The sequence below is a fragment of the Hemitrygon akajei genome, chromosome 26, assembly GCF_048418815.1.
Source record: "Hemitrygon akajei chromosome 26, sHemAka1.3, whole genome shotgun sequence".
Taxonomy (NCBI): domain Eukaryota; kingdom Metazoa; phylum Chordata; class Chondrichthyes; order Myliobatiformes; family Dasyatidae; genus Hemitrygon; species Hemitrygon akajei.
Genome location: NC_133149.1, coordinates 38754034 through 38770411, shown reverse-complemented (window position 1 = coordinate 38770411; position 16378 = coordinate 38754034). Strand labels below are relative to the sequence as shown.

General features: G+C 39.1%; 1 protein-coding gene across 1 annotated transcript in view; it reads left to right on the top strand.

Moving 5' to 3' along the window:
• The window catches only part of sorl1 (sortilin-related receptor, L(DLR class) A repeats containing), a 201557-nt gene that overhangs the window by 159772 nt on the left and 25407 nt on the right, over nucleotides 1-16378 (top strand). Inside the window, exons 41-45 of the mRNA XM_073029918.1 lie at nucleotides 491-675; nucleotides 6062-6181; nucleotides 7040-7204; nucleotides 10910-11084; nucleotides 14830-14936. Of these exons, the coding sequence (XP_072886019.1) occupies nucleotides 491-675; nucleotides 6062-6181; nucleotides 7040-7204; nucleotides 10910-11084; nucleotides 14830-14936 (752 nt within the window). The remainder of the gene's footprint in view (nucleotides 1-490; nucleotides 676-6061; nucleotides 6182-7039; nucleotides 7205-10909; nucleotides 11085-14829; nucleotides 14937-16378) is intronic.

The window sequence follows — 16378 nt, the reverse complement described above, 5'->3', positions numbered from 1 at the left end:
ATATTGTATGCAAACTTTCTGGCATGTATGTGTACTCTCTTCAGTTTGTGAGAGGGAGGCTTGCCTCAACTTTTTTTTTGTTCCAATCCTTGGCCCAAAAGCTACTCAGATTAACTTGTGCATTTGATTTCCTTCAATTTACAGTAATCAGTAACATCTGCAAATACCTGAATAGTAAACTGTAAAATTTGCTCTTGGATTTCTGGTCTTTCTATCTTTCTGTTAAGATACAAATTAAAATATACTTTGAGAAAGATATTATAAGTTGTCCACATGCTACTATGACTTGGGGTCACATTCTGATCACAAATTTTTAAAAAATCTTAAATCTACAAATAATTTCAAAAGTGTAGCTGTAGTCACATTTATCAATATTTTCTAAAAATCTGCATAGCATAGTTTTATATTTCAAAAGTTTTGTGCTCTAGCTGCTACTTGGAATAATGTCTGGTCTTTTTGTATCAATGGATTCATAATTTTTATTATACAGTTCTCAATTTAACTGCTGGAACAGATTATGAGATTTCAACATGGGCTAAAACACAGAAAGGAGATAGCCCAATATACATTACACATATTAAAACAAAAGGAACGATGCCAGCTGCTCCTAAACTTCAAGCAGGACCAATCAATCAGACTGCTGTGAACTGCAGTTGGAGTGGCCCAACTAATGTGGTAAGTGGCCTGTGTATTCTAGGCAGAACATTTAGCTATTGTAGTTATTGACCTTTTGATAGTGTTTCCATGGTTGCTGGATAAGAAACAACATAGCATGCTTTATCCCATTCTTCTCTGAAATCCTACAGAAGACAATCTCTGCTTAATAAATGTTTAGTCCAGAAAAAATATCTTCCATATATGTAATTATTGGAGCAAACTGTTATTTCCCTGTAACCGACACAAAATGCTGGAGGAATTCGGCAAGTTAGACAGCATCTATGGAGGGGAATAAATGGTTGACATTTTGGGCCAAGGCCCTTCAGCAGGACAGAAAAGTTGGGGAAGAAGCCAGCATAAAGAGGTGTGGGAAGGAGTAGGATGGCAGCTCTACTGCCATGACAAGGCCAACTCAGCTTGGAGGAACAACACCTCGTATTCCACCTCGTTAGCCTCCAACCTGATGGCATGAACTGTAACTAATTTCTCTAACTTCCAGAAAATTTTCCTCCCCCTCCCTTTCTCTTTTTTTCAATTCCCCATTCTGGTTACCCTCTCAGCCTTTCTCTTCTCACCTTCTTATTCCCTCCCTTCGATTCCCCTCCTTCCCTTTCTTCAATGGTCCATCATCCTCTCCTATTAAATTCCTTCAGCCACCTCTTCCACCTATCTCTTAGTTTCTTTCTTCATTCCCCCACCCCACCCACCTACCTTCTCCCTCACCTATTCTCACCCATCACCTGCTAGCTTGTACTCCTTCCCTTCACCTCACCTTCTTAATCTGACTTCTGCCTTTCCAGAACTGATGAAGAGAATTGGCTCAAAACGTCAACTGTTTATTCCTCTCCGTAGATGCTGCTTGACTTGGAGTTCCTCCATTTTGTGTGTGTTGCTGAAGATTTCCAGCATCTGCAAAATCTTGTGCTTGTTATTCCTCTGTGATGCAATTGATCTTGTGGGTTCTTCCAGCTCTGCGACCTTGTCAAAATCACCTTTCTGGATACTTTGCCTAGATGTTCACCTTCAGTAGCTTTTTTCAAACATAGATTTGCAACAGTTGGATTTTATACTGTTCAGAACTAATTCCACATGCACTCTCCAACAATAATTGCCCAAAATGAGAGCTGTCTTTTATGTTCTCCTCTGTAGACACCAATACTTATTTTACACTTTCCCATTTCTTTTGACCTGTGAAACATGGCAACTAGCAGCCATACTATCATTGTTTTATAGTAGAGGAAATGGGATAGTGTTTGCCTTTGACCATGTGAAATCTGTTCAAAGGACAGATTATGCTTTAGAGTGCCTGCTTATTGGTGCTGTGGCCACATTTTTTTTTGCAAATAACCTGTGAAAGTATCAGTCAGTTACATTGGAGAAAATTATTTGTCCTAATTCTGTTTTCTACGTGACAGCAAGTTTGCAATTCTTGTTCACACACTTCCTTGAATGCTGTGTGCTCTTATGCACAGTAGTTTATATGACACTCTCAAATGCCTTTAAATGTACTAAATCTACAAGTTCTCTATCAATTCTCCCAATTCACAGCCTCAAAAAATTCAAATAGATTTGTGGAATGCAAGTTACCTTTCATTAACCTTGTTGACTGGATTTGAGTATCTCCTGTACCTAATAATGTTGTCACTGAGTGTATTTCTGATTGTTTGTAGTTTTCTGCTGCTGTAGCCCATCCACTTCAAGGCTTGATGTGTTCGTTCAGAGATGCTCTTCTGCACACTACTATTGTAATGCATGGTTATTTGAGCTACTGTTGCCTTCCTATCAGTTTGAACCAGTTTGGCCATTCTCCTCTGACCTCTAATTAACAAGGTGTTTTTGCCCACAGAACTGCCACTCACGGGATTTGTTTTTTGTTTTTCACACCGTTCTCTGTAAACTCTAGAGACCATAGTGTGGGGGGAAAAAAGTCCCAGGAGATCAGCAGTTTCTGAGATCCTCAAACCACCCCATCTGGCACTAACAATTATTCCATGGTCAAAGTCACTTAGATCACATTTCTGACAACCACTGAACCTCTTGGCCATGTCTGCATGCGATCATGCATTGAGTTGCTGTCACAGGATTGGCTGATTATATATTTGCATAAATGTGTAAGTGTATTGATGTATCCTCTTAGTTGTCTCCTCTTTGATTATCAACTCTAGCATCTTTCCAGCAATAGGTGTTAAACTAAGTAGCTTATAGTCCCCCACCTTCTCTGTTCCTACAGTTGAAATGAGGTTGTTTTCTAATCCTCTGCTGCCCTCTCATCCTTTAAGAATCTTGAGTGCAGGATATTGGTTGTGCACTCAAGATCTGTCTGCCTTTAACCCTATGACCTTCTTAAATACTTGTGTCCTTGTGGTTGAGATATTCACAAGTTCTTTCATTTTTCACATTTCTGCCATTTCTTTGTTTCCTGTTTTTATTTCACCAGCCTTGTTCATTCAAGGTCAAAAGAAGCAGAATTAGACTTGCTTTTGCAATAGATAGATTAATAATTTATACGTATGATTAAGATAGAAGCTCAAATGTCAAATTTTGTGGAAAAACTTTTCATTTATAATTTTTTTTAAAAAAAATCATCCTTTTTATAATAGAATGGGGGAGTGTAAACAATACTCCACATTTATAAAATTTGCTTACCAAGACTAGAATGTTAGCTTAATAATTTTAGATTGGTACTCTTAATATATCAATTTCAGAATATTTAGCAAACTCCAGTATTCTGGCTTATTTTAAAAACATGAAAGGTCATAGTGAAAAATTCAAACACAGATTCTATTACTTGGTTTTGTAACAATTGCAAAAACAAAACTTGTGGTGAAGGTGGTTATAGCAGATTTAGCATCATTTAGCAGATTTCCAGCTTTAAATCCTCGTGTGAATGTCAAACTTTAGTATTAATTTCAAAGTTAAAAGTAAATTTATTTACCAAAGTGTACAAATACAAAAATAGAGGAAAACAAAGAAAAATTAAGCAATAAATATCAAGAACCTGAGATGAAGAGTTCTGGAAAGTGAGTTCATAGTTTGTGGGAACAATTCAGTGATGGGGTGAGTGAAGATTTCCCCCTTGGTTCAAAAGCCTGATGGTTGAGGGTTATAACTGTTCCAGAACCTGGCGGTGCAGGTCCTGGTGCACCTGTACCTTCCTGATGGCAGAAGTGAGAAGAGGGCATGGCTTGGATGGTGGGGGTCCTTGATAATGGTTGCTGCTTTTCTGCAACAGCACTCTAGATGTGCTCAATGGTGGGGAGGGTTTTACCCGTGATGGACTGGGCAGCACAGTCCAGTAGATATGAGTGCTATTGGGTGGTAGTCATTGAAGCAACTCACTCTGTTTTTCTTGGGTACTGTATGATTGATGATCTTTTAAAGCAGCTGGGAACCTCTGACTACAGCAGTGTGAGGTTGAAGATGTCCTTGAGCATTCCATCCAGTTGGTTTGCACAGATTTTCAGTACCCTGCCAGGAATGCCATTGGGGCCTTGCAAAGGTTCACCCTCTTGAAAGATGTTCTGATATCGGCCTCCAAGATAGATCGCAAGGTCGCCAGGTGCTGTGGGGATTTACACTGACGTATTCTTTATTCTCCTTTCAAAGTGTGAATGAAAGATGTTGAGCTCATCATCAGGGAGTGAGGCATCACATCCATTTATTCTGTTAGGTTTCACCTTATTGGAAATAATGGCATGCAAATTATGACATGGCTATTGTGCATCTATTCACAAGGAATTGCCTTTTCACTCTTGCAATGGCCTTCCGTTGGTCACGTCTTGTCTTGGTGGATTCTGGATGCCAGTCTTGAACACTACAGATCTGGCCCTCAACAGAGTGCATATTTCCAGATTCATCCAGAATTTCTGGCTTGGATATGTCTGATATGTTCTCGAAGGCACGTACTCATCCACGCAGTACTTGATTAAGTCAGTGAGGACTGCCATACACGTACAAATCTGAAGATGAATCCCTGAATATGGCCATTGCACAGATTCGAAGCAGTTCTCTATGTGTTCATCTTCCTCCCACGACTGTACCTTTTGCAGTCCTCACGAATGGTGCTCCAATCCTCTTTTTTTTCCTGTTCTAGTCTACTCAGTGTCTTCACACAGCAAAACAGCCATCCCTGGACACTCTCGTGAACTGCTGAAAGTGTTCTAGGACCACGAGAAATTGTAGCGAGTTGACAACCCAGTCCACCATGCAAACCAATCTTCCCTCCGTGGATTCCGTTTATACTTCCCACTGCCTTGGGAAAGCAGCCATCATAATGAAAGACCCTACTCACTCTAGCCTTCTCTCATCTCTCCTCTCCCACTGGATGAAAGATGCAAAAGCCTGAGAGCATGAACCACCAGACTCAAGACAGCTTCTAACCTACTGTTATCAGAGTTTTGAATGGACTTCTTGTGACTAAAGATGAACTCTTGATTTCTGAATCTACATTGCTGTGACTATTGATCTTTATTTGTGTACCTACACTGCACTTTCTCTAACTGTTAACACTATATTCTGCATTCTGTTTTCTTTTTACTTAGTGTAACTATGTTTTGAGGTATCTGGATGGCATGCAAATCAGAAGCTTTGCTTTCACTGGATATCAAAATACGTGACAATAGTATACCAGTACTTTAATTTCACTCCCATTGTGTCAAACACCAAAAAGATGTATATTTGTAGAAAGTTTTGCATATTCCTGTAATCAAACCCTTGTGTAATAAAGGCTGGCATACCATTTGTCTTCAGTGCCTGCTGCACCTGCATGATTGCTTCCAGTACTTTGTGCACAAGAACTCAGAGGTCTTTTTGAACACTAGGCAATTTGTCACCATTTAACAAATTTGCTGCTTTTGCTATATGTGCAGCAAAATGGACTACTTTATATTTTTCATGTTGTATTCTATCTGCCATGTTCTTGTCATGATCTTCTGTACTCACAATCCCACCTAGTACTAGCAATAGACTTAAATACATCTGTATCTTCAGTCATTGATGTATTCTCTTATTTATTGTTATTATATTGACATTATTGATCTATCCATTGATGTACAGTAGATAGTGATTAGCTGGGACTGAAGCATTAACTATTACAGTAACCCTAGCTGCAACCTATCCCTTTGCTCTTTGTACAATAACCAAATTTCAATACATGTCAGTATGATACTCCTAATTCCATGTGCCCGAACCTTGCTAACCAGCTTCCTGTGCACGATCTTTCCTCAACGAGCCTTCTGGAAATCCAAATTTACTATATCCATTGATTTCTTTTTACTTAATCTACAATAAAGCATACTTTATTTGGTTTCTTACTAGTTCTTGTATGCAATGATGACAAGTTATCATTGGAACGTTAAGGTTGTCCAGAAATAACTTGACAGTAACAATCTTATTTTGTTAACAGGTTTATGGTGTTTTCTTTGCCACGTCATTTTTGGAACTGTATCGGAGTCCAAGTATTGTTAAATCATCCAAGAACCATCTCACGGCGATAGTGCGCAGTGATGAGCAGTATCTCTTCTTGGTAGATATTTCATTTATTGTACTTTTACCTGCTGAAGGTCAGTTATTGTTTGCATGGAAATATGATAAAAAAGATTTGTTCTTTTAAAATTCTAGATCAGTTTTAATCTTGTCACTTTAAGTTGGATTGATTCCTTCTGAACTCAAACTTAACAAAAAGATTAGCCTAATGAGACTGCCAAATGAGTATGTTAGAAAAACATTGAGAAATTACTTCATTGTCGAATGCTTGTAACTGGTAGTTTTCAGGGGTCGTTCCTGGTGGTGCCTGGATATCACAACATTCTGGAGAGTATAATGTGGGTTCTTTGAGATGTGCTCACATGATGGCTGATTGTGAACTGTAAGATTAATGTGTAGTTTGAAGGAGAATCCTAATCATAAAAAAAATTCTTACACTTGAAAAATAATGATATGTACAGCACATGCAGTGTGTGGTCAGTTTGAAATAGTTAAGCAACCCAATCCAGCTGAGTTTAGGACTTTTCTAATTATATTTCCCAAAATCCTCACAGCTGTTTAACATGTTGGCTTTATAGAAACCTTTACTATTGGGGCAGGTGTTCTGGAATGAATTATATTGGATGCTTTGTTGAACTTGTACCTATAAAATGGGTGCAATAACATTGAATTTTTGATAGTTTTATCAATCCTTTCAAGAAGGGTATGAAATGTGGAGGCAGTCTCAAGATTTGATCATGTATTCCTTGCTCAAACTGCCAGATGGCATTGATTTGACATCACTGAGCCGTCCTTATTTAGTTTTATGCATAATATTTATCTAAAATGTGATTATAGAAGGTTTGAGGTGGTTCACTTTACCTGCGATCACTTTTTAATTTTCTATACATATTTCCAGGTTCGTGTTGTAGTCCCATATATGGGGCCACCATCTGAATATGTTGCTGTCAAGATGATACCTGATAACCGGCTGCCACCTCGCCACTTGCATGTTGTGAAGGAGGACAGGACATTTGTTGTATTGAAATGGCAGCCTCCGTATGACCTGCTGAATGAAAGTTTAGTGAGTGTTTGCCCTGCATCTATAGATAATTTGTATATCTTTGTTTTTATCTCCAATGCACCATGACCTTTTAAAAGACATTATGGGCTTAAAAGCCGGTGGACAAAGAACAGTGAGGCTATGTTAAAGTAGAAAATGCTGGAAGTATTCCGGTTAGACAGGATCTGTCTAAACTTTTAAATTTTAAAGCTAGGCCAACTTGTTCTAAGGTTCAGAGAAGGAAGAAGGGTAGAGAGAGTGAAGGGAATTCTGTGATGGGATGAAACACAAGTAGTGGTCACTCTGGCTAAATAAGGGTGGTGCCATTTTGTTAATCATAGCTGATCTGTCTGGAGAAGGTACAAGTAGAAGATGAATGAGAACAGAAGGGAGAAAATGCAAAACTGCTACTTCCCAATTCTATAATTGGTCAATCCAAAATAAGGGAATGTTCAAATAGATTGGGCAGAGTCAGTGGAGAGAAAAGCACAATTAAAGTTACAGGTAAATGGAACTGACATTTCTAATATTTATGGTAAGACTCAAGATTGTTGAATTCAGTATTGAGTTGTGGGTTGACAGGTGTAATGTTGTTTCTCAATCTTGCTTTGGGCTTTATTCAACAGTGCAAGAGGCCAAAGGTAAAGGGATCATTGAGAGTGAGATGGAGGTTTAAAGTGACAAACACAGTAAGCTTAATATCTCCCTGTGGACTGAATCGCAGTATTTTGCAAAGTGGTGGCTGATCTGCCTTTGGTTTCTGCAGTGTAGAGAAACCACTTGATGAGCATCTTGAATGCAGTGCACTGAACTTGAACAAAATAGAAGTGAATTGCTGCTTTAACTGGAAGGAGTGTTTGCACCACAGGATGATGGGTAAAGAAGATGCATCCCCAGTAGTTACTTGGCAGTGTGCAGTAACAAGTGGAGTAGGTTTTGAGAAGAATGGAAAAATAAGCCAGCGATACACTGGAAGTGGAAGGAAGGAGCATGTGAAGGGCACTAAATTGAAAGTGGCAGAAATTATAGTATGGTACATTAAATGTGGAGCCTGCTGGGAGCTCTGTACTTGTTCTGGGTGGGAGGGTAGTAAGAGCAGAAGTGCAGAAAATTGAACAGATGCACCGATGGCCATGTGAACTCATTGCAGAAAGGATAAAAGATGTATGTATCAGTACAACTGTTTGGAATGTGCCATCATAAGAACAAGCACAACATAGAGAAACTAGCAAAATGGAATGGAGTTTTTACAGGGGGCAGGGTGGGATGCTGCAGGATGCAGTTAAGATAGCTGTGGAAAACTGCAGACTTGCAATAGATATTGATTTCTAGCCCATTCATTAAGATCGAAGTGGGGAAGTATCAGGGAGTGGCCATGTGAATGTGAGAAGTGGATGGAAATTGACAAAGTTGAAATTTAGATTTCTGGATGATAGCAGGAACTAGCACAATTGCAGTCACCTTTGTTCTACATTTGAGGTCTAAAACAATTAACCCAATTTGAAATGTATAGTAGTTATATTAAAATATATCAACAGCTTTTTGCATGCCTCATTTCCTAATGAATTAAAATGTTCTTTAAATAATTTAAAGAACAAAGACATTCCATTTTTAAAAAAAACCTTCAATACATTTTTAAGGAGGTTCGAAATTCATTTAGTAAATCTAGTTTTGCAGAGCTAAGCTATTGGCATATGGTCAGTATGTTAATACTACATGTTGTTCGGGTTTAAACTAGAGTTGCAGAGGAACCAGAGTGCTAGATCAGTTAATGAAGAATTTGTGGAGGTAGATATTGGTAAGACCTCAGATAAAATTAGGAATCAAAAGGTTGAACATGGTGTGATTAGTATTCTGAGCTGCCTGTATCTCAGTGCAAGAAGTATTGTAGGAAAGGCGGATGATAGTGCTGAAGATGAGGTAGCTGGTTTACAAACAGAGGCAATGTGTAGTGAGGAGAGGCTGTTGATAGGGAAAAATTGCAGTCAACACGAATTGCAATGTAAAAGATGGACAAAATTGAAAAGGCTCAATACAGGACTGGAGGTGTATCTGAATGTGTGCAGTATATGGAATAAGATAGATGAACTTGCAGCACAGTTGCAGATTGGCAGGTATGATGGTAGGCATCACTGAATCATGGCTGAAAGATTACATTGGAAGCTTGATGTCCATGGATACACATTGTATCAAAAGCATAGGTAGGAAGGCAGAGGGGGGCAATGTTGCTCTGTTGGTTTAAAAAAAACTAAGCTTAACAAGCTTTGAGCCCATGGTATTACAGGAAAGATTCTAGCATGGACAAAGCAGTGGCTGATTGGCAGGAGGCAAAAAATGGGAATAAAGGGACCTTTTCGGGTTGGCTGCTGGTGACTAGCGATATTACACAGGGGTCTCTGTTGGGACTGATCTTTTTACGTTATATGTCAATGATTTGGATAATGGAATTGATGGGGGTTTTTTTGCAAACTTTGCAGATGATATAAAGTAGGTGGAGGGGCAGGTAGTTTTGAGGAAGTAGAGAGGCCACAGAAGGACTTGGACAGATTGGGAGAATGGGCTAAGAAATGGCAAGTGGAATATAGTGTTGGGAATTGTATGCTCGTGCACTTTTCCTGAAGAAATGAAAGGTTTGACTATTTTCTAAATGGAGAGAAAATACAAAAAAATCTGAGGTGCAAAGGGACTTGGGAGTCCTTGTGTAGGATTCTCTAAAGGTTAATTTGCAGGTTGAGTCTGTGGTGAGGAAGGCAAATGCAATGTTAGCATTCATTTCAAGAGGACTGGAATACAAAAGCAAAGATGTAAAGTTGAGATTTTATAAAGCACTGTTGAGGCATCAGTTGACGTATTGTGAGCAGTTTGGGGCCCCTTATCTTAGAAAGGAGAGTGTTCAAAGGAGGTTCATGAAAATTATTCCAGGGTTGATTGGTTTGTCTTATGAAGAGCTTTTGATGGCTCTGGGCCTGTATTCACTGGAATGCAGAAGAATGAGTGGTGACCTAATTGAAACCTATTGAATGATGAAAATCCTTGCTAGAGTGGATGTGGAGAGGATGTTTCCTATGGTGGGAAAGTCTAAGACCAAAGGGCATGGCCTGAGAATAGAAGGGTGTCCTTTTAGAACAGAGATGAGGAGGAATTTCTTTAGCTAGAGAGTGGTGAATCTGTGGAATTCTTTGCCACAGGCATCTGTGGAGGCCAAATCTTTATATTTAAGGCAGATGTTGATAGATTCTTGATTGGTTAGGGCATGAAGGGATATGTGGAGAAGGTAGGAGATTGAGTCTGAGAGGAAAATTGGATCAACCATGATGAAATGGTAGAGCAGACTTGATGGGCTAAATGGCTTAATTCTGCACCTATATCTTATAGTCTTGTGATCTTATAACTGAGTATGTTTTTATTTGGGACTTTTGCATAGCAGTGTAGATAATTAGTATTAAAAATGGCATACTATTAAGAGGCATTTTGGTGGTGCCAAAGGGATTGCATGGTTCTTGGCTCCAATTAGTCACCTCTCCCAGCAGGCCATTTGTGCTTCAGAACAGGAACCATTTTCATTCTGTGCTCCTATAAATGCTATGTGGATAACCAGCCTTGCAGTCTTTTTAAACATGTATGGTTGACTCTTCTGGGTTTTATTTTATAGCCAAATAGTTTCTTACTGCTATAATAACTGAAACAACATGTGCTAGTCACTAATCAAATTTGTTTGTTTCCCAGACTTATGCAATTCTTGTAAAAGATTCCATCCACCAGACTGAAAAAAGTTACAAAGTGGCCTCAAAGAACAACACAGTAGAATATATCGTGAAGCAGCTGGAGCCAGGTGGAAAGTACACTGTGGTCATTAGACTGTTAAATATGAGCAAAGAAGCAAGTGTGTCTCTTAACACAGGTGAGGCAAATTGTAAGACTTAAATCTTTTATGAAAAGGGTACATATGACCATGAAATGTAATTACTAACTGCTAGGAAAAAGCTAGGTTGCAAGCTTGAAGAAAGATTAATGCAAAATCATTTGTATAGCCAGCACAGTTTCTGTTTCCAGATTCAAAATGTAATTACTTTGAAGTGTTATAAATAAACAGGTAAATACAGGTTTATTTAAGCATTGAAAAATCTGTACTAGTGGTTGATGAGCAGCTTTGGCCCACTCTGCCCACCTGGAACCATTGCATGGCGCAGGATCAGAGGGCGATTTCTCAAGCATGATGCTAGGGAATCCCAACATGACCGCACCTATCTATTAATCTGAGATGTGCATATGCGGAAGTCTGGGTCATAATTTTCAACAGTTGAATGTTGATTGGAACTGCCAGCAATAACAGTCTGCATGATCTAGCTTAAAATATCCCTCCTGGCACTTATCCTTGTAAGCAAAACAAGTGCTACACCTGCCCTTACACTTCCTCCCTCACCACCATTCGGGGCCCCAGACAGTCCTTGCAGGTGAGGCGACACTTCACCTGTGAGTCGGCTGGTGTTGTATACTGCGTCCGGTGCTCCCGGTGCAGCCTTCTATATATTGGTGAGACCTGATGCAGACTGGGAGACCGTTTCACTGAACACCTACGCTCTGTCCGCCAGAGAAAGCAGGATCTCCCAGTGGCCACACATTTTAATTCCACGTCCCATTCCGATTCTGATACGTCAATCCATGGCCTCCTCTACTGTCAAGATGAAGCCACACTCAAGTTGGAGGAACAACACCTTATATTCCGTCTGGGTAGCCTCCAACCTGATGGCATGAACGTTGATTTCTCTAACTTCTGTTACTGCCCCTGCTCCCCTTCTTACCCCATCCCTTATTTATTCCCCCTCCTTTTTTTTCTCTCTCTGCCCCTCTCACAATCCTTGCCTGTTCTCCATCTCCCTCTGGTGCTCCCCTCCCCCTTTCTCCCTCAGCCTCCCGTCCAATGATCCTCTCCCTTCTCCAGCTTTTGCCAATCACCTTTCCAGCTCTTAGCCTCACCCCACCCCCTCCTGTCTTCTATCATTTCAGATCTCCCCCTCCCCCTCCCACTTTCAAATCTCTTACTATCTCTCCTTTCAGTTAGTCCTGATGAAGGGTCTCAGCCCGAAACGTCAACTGTACTTCTTCCTATAGATGCTGCCTGGCCTGCTGCATTCCACCAGCATTTTGTGTGTGTTGCTTGAATTTCCAGCATCTGCAGATTTCCTCGTGTTTGCGTTTTTAAAATATCTATGATTCTGTTGGCTAAGGTGGAAATTTTGCCAAAAACATTTAAGTTCTGTGTTTGTGTTTTGCTGTATTATCTTTAAAATCCCCTCGAGGTGTATGCACAAGTAGTTCAAATTTGTTCCAAAGAATTGCTTATCACGTGAGCTCTTCCAGAGTTGAGCACCTGGGGAACCAAGCTAAGCGAGCGGAGGTGTGAGGGAACTGGAGCATCTGTCAGAAAATCACACAATCATGAAGAGAACATTAATGCTCCACACAAACAATACCAAAGATCAGGGTCAAACCTTGATTCCTGAAGTTGTGAGACAGCAGAACTAACTGTTACACCATTATGCTGTATTTTGATTCTTTTGGCTGAAGGAGAAATATTAAAAGCTAAAAAACTATTATTATTCCTGTAACACACTTGCACTCTACCTAGTGCTTTGGATGCTTCTAATAGCTGTCATTCAGTTTTGTCTTAAAACAAGTCATGATTAGTAGTATTCACGCAGAAATACTATTCATGGCATTAGATTTTGAATAAGGTTGCTGCAGGGTTTAGGATATCAGAGTAGATTAGGCCATACAACATCTGCTGTGGCAGTTAATAAAATGATGGCTTTTTATCCAATCTTGGTCATCAACTCCATTTTCTGAGCTGATTGCTATAGCTCTTAATTTCCTTGTGCAGAAATATATCTGTGCTGGTGTTAATGACTTGATATTACCATCTCTGAGAGAATTCTAAAGGTTTGTTACTCTTGGAGAAAAGTTCTTCCTCTGTATCAATTGCGCTTTCCCTACTCTGAGTCTCTGTTCAAGACTCACCTACCAGAATGAAATACCTTCAGAAACATTACTGTATCAAACCCACTCAATAGTTTTGAATATTGTACTGAGCTTGCCTCTCAGCAGAATTTCAGGAGAATGAATCCTAATGGCCGTTCAAGGTCAAGGACACTCAGAAAGGGATAGTGCAGTCTCTTTCCCTAACTATTCTGGTATAGTTTTTAATATCCAAGTGAAAACAGTACTTATTTAAATTTGGTAAAACAAAAGATTTGCCTTCTCATGTGGTAAGTGTGGATTAGAAAAAAATCGTTGTGAGGTCCACCAGAATGAGTAAGCAAATATTTTCTATTATGAGCTAAGCACAGCATTTTGGTAGATTGCGGGCTGCAAATTTCTGGCAATGGTGAGATGCCTCTACTCAAATCAAGCACAACTTTGGTGTTATTTGGTTTCTTGACTTTTAGAAACAATTAAAAGCAAATAGGAATTAAAACTTTTTTAAAATAACATTGAAATTCATGTAATATTTTTGAATAGTAAGCGCTTAAATCAATTAAACCAACACAAATTACGTAATATTTCTCTTGCAATTGTTCTTCTCTGAAAAGAATGAAATTGCTGTTCCAGGTTTAAGCTGTTGCAGGCTCTTGACAATTCTCTGTGTAGTGGAATTAATTACCACAGGTTTATATTCTGCCACTGGAAATACTTTTTTTTTAAAAAAAAAAAGTAAATCAGTTAAGCACTTAGCAAGTTCAGGACTTACACATTTTGTGCAGCTATGCTGAACTTGTTGGCACTTAGATGGAAAGAGGCCGGCAGTGCATTGCAGATCTGCCAGCATTCCTGTGGCATGCCACCTACTGTTTTACCTTGGTAACTACAAAAATGCTAATTATTGCCCTTCTTTCATAATTGCATCAACTATTTTTCTTTGCATTATTTTAACTTCAACAGTCTTTATTGGTATTCATCGTGAGTGATGCTCCAGAATGACATGGCTAGTGCAGTTGGCTTTTCTAGTTTTCCTTGCTCTGTGTTTAGGGATCTAGCAAAAGTAATAACTGCTGCCAGTCTACTTATGTAATCCTAAAATGGCTATCTTTTTCAGTGCCTATAATAAGCAGTTTAACGGGTCTGAAATGTTGTTGACTAAATAATTACAATCAGATCTCATTTTCAAACACTTTAGTTGGAATGAACAGCTGTTTAATTTTAACTCTGATTTGTATGAACACTATATAAAATTGTAATAGTTTTCAGGGATGTGCCTGTTTTGAAAATGGCACATGCCATCTGGGTAGTCTAGGGATTTTAATTACTTACATTTGCATGCAAAACTAAATTGAGCTGTTGACCACTTTCAACTATCCTGATATCCCAGAGCCAGCGTTCATAATATGACAAATGATTTGAAAATGCATCAGTATATTTTTGAATTTCCTTCATGCTTTTGTGCCACAGGAATGATGACAATGATCCGAAGAAGTTGACCAAGATCTTTGCTTAGGGCCAGATATGTTGTGAAGAATGTATCTGGAATGCACTGAGCGATGAGCTCTGTCTGTTAGGAAGGTTGCTGGAGGCAGATGGTGGTGTTATTGTTTTTTGATAGTTTGAATATCTCATTGTATCCATATTTTCATTTCGTTGTCTTGTGGCAGTCCCTCTGTCGGCACCAGACTCACTAAAAATCATACCAGAGAAAGACCACATCCTGCTGCTGTGGAAGAACCTCAGATTAAAAGAACGGAGCTATAATGACAGCAGGGTAAGTGTAAAACATGATCAAAAGTTGCAGTTATTTATTTTGAACTGACTCCAATTTTATTTCAAGTCAGTTAGCATTAAACTGTCCAGTAGAATAAGCCAAAAATTAAGAAAGCTAATCTTAAAACTTTTTTGAATTGCATTTTATAAATCATGGATATTCTCACCCAAATTAATTTGGGTTTATACACACTGACAATTGAATGTTACAGGAATTGTAGCTATTTTGTAACAGTTACACTATTCTGCACTGTTACTATAATATTTCAACTTGCTAGTTTCTGCATAAAGGGGGTAATTCCTCCACTCCTCCCATAATATGAGATTGTAACTTGGTAAGAGTGAAGGAAGCAGTTGAATTTCCTTCTGCCATTTCAGATTTAATTAAGGTTCATACTTAAGTGGAAAATCTGTATTAGCTATTGGACCATTACATGAAATGAGTTTGGATAAGCTAAAAGGTTTGTTCTCATTCCTCTTTTGACAAAGGAGGTTAAGAGAAATGAAAAGAGATTAAGCAGAATAGAGTAACTTGAGAGAACAGACCTCTCAAAGACCAAAGGGGATATATTTTTGTGGAGCCACAGAAGATGGGCAAAGTCCTTATTGAGTATTTCCCCCTGATGAAGGGTTTCGGCCCGAAACGTCGTCACTACCTCCTCCCATAGATGCTGTCTGGCCTGCTGAATTCTGCCAGCATTTTGTGTTTTTAATGAGTATTTCTCTTCTGGTTTTAATATGAAGAAAGATGTGAAGATTTTGGTTTGAGGAAAAGTAAATGGTGAGGCCTCACATTACAGTTGAGGTGCTGAATATCTTAAAATGATTAATGGTAGGCAGATCACCAGAGCCTGTTCATGTATTTCCAAGAAATCTGGGAGGTTAGAGCAAAAATCGTGGGGTCCTGGCTGAGATATTTGTATCGTCATAGCCATGGGTAAGGTGCCTGTAGAATGGAGGTTGTGAATGTTCTCCCTTGATTTATGAAGGACCATTAAGAAAATCCTGAGAACCATAGACCAGTAAGTTTCTTATCTGTAGTACATAAGCTACTGGAGAGGATTCTGAGGGAAAGGATGTATGTCAATCTGGAAATATGGATGGCATCAGCATGGCTTTGCACATGGAATATTGTGTCATTGAATTGACTTTGACTTTATTACTTGCATCCTTCATACACCTGAGTAAAAATCTTTGTGTCTGTCTAAATGTGCAATTTATAGTAATTTATAATAATATGTACAACAGGGCAGACAATATAACAGAAATACAATTGTATCAGCATGAATTAATCAGTCTGATGGCCTGGTGGAAGAAGCTGTCCCGGAGCCTGTTGGTCCTGGCTTTTATACTGGTATCGTTTCCTAGATGGTAGTAGCCAGAAGTTTGTGGTTGGGGTGACTTGTGTCTCCAATGATCCTTCAAGCCCTTTTTACACACCTG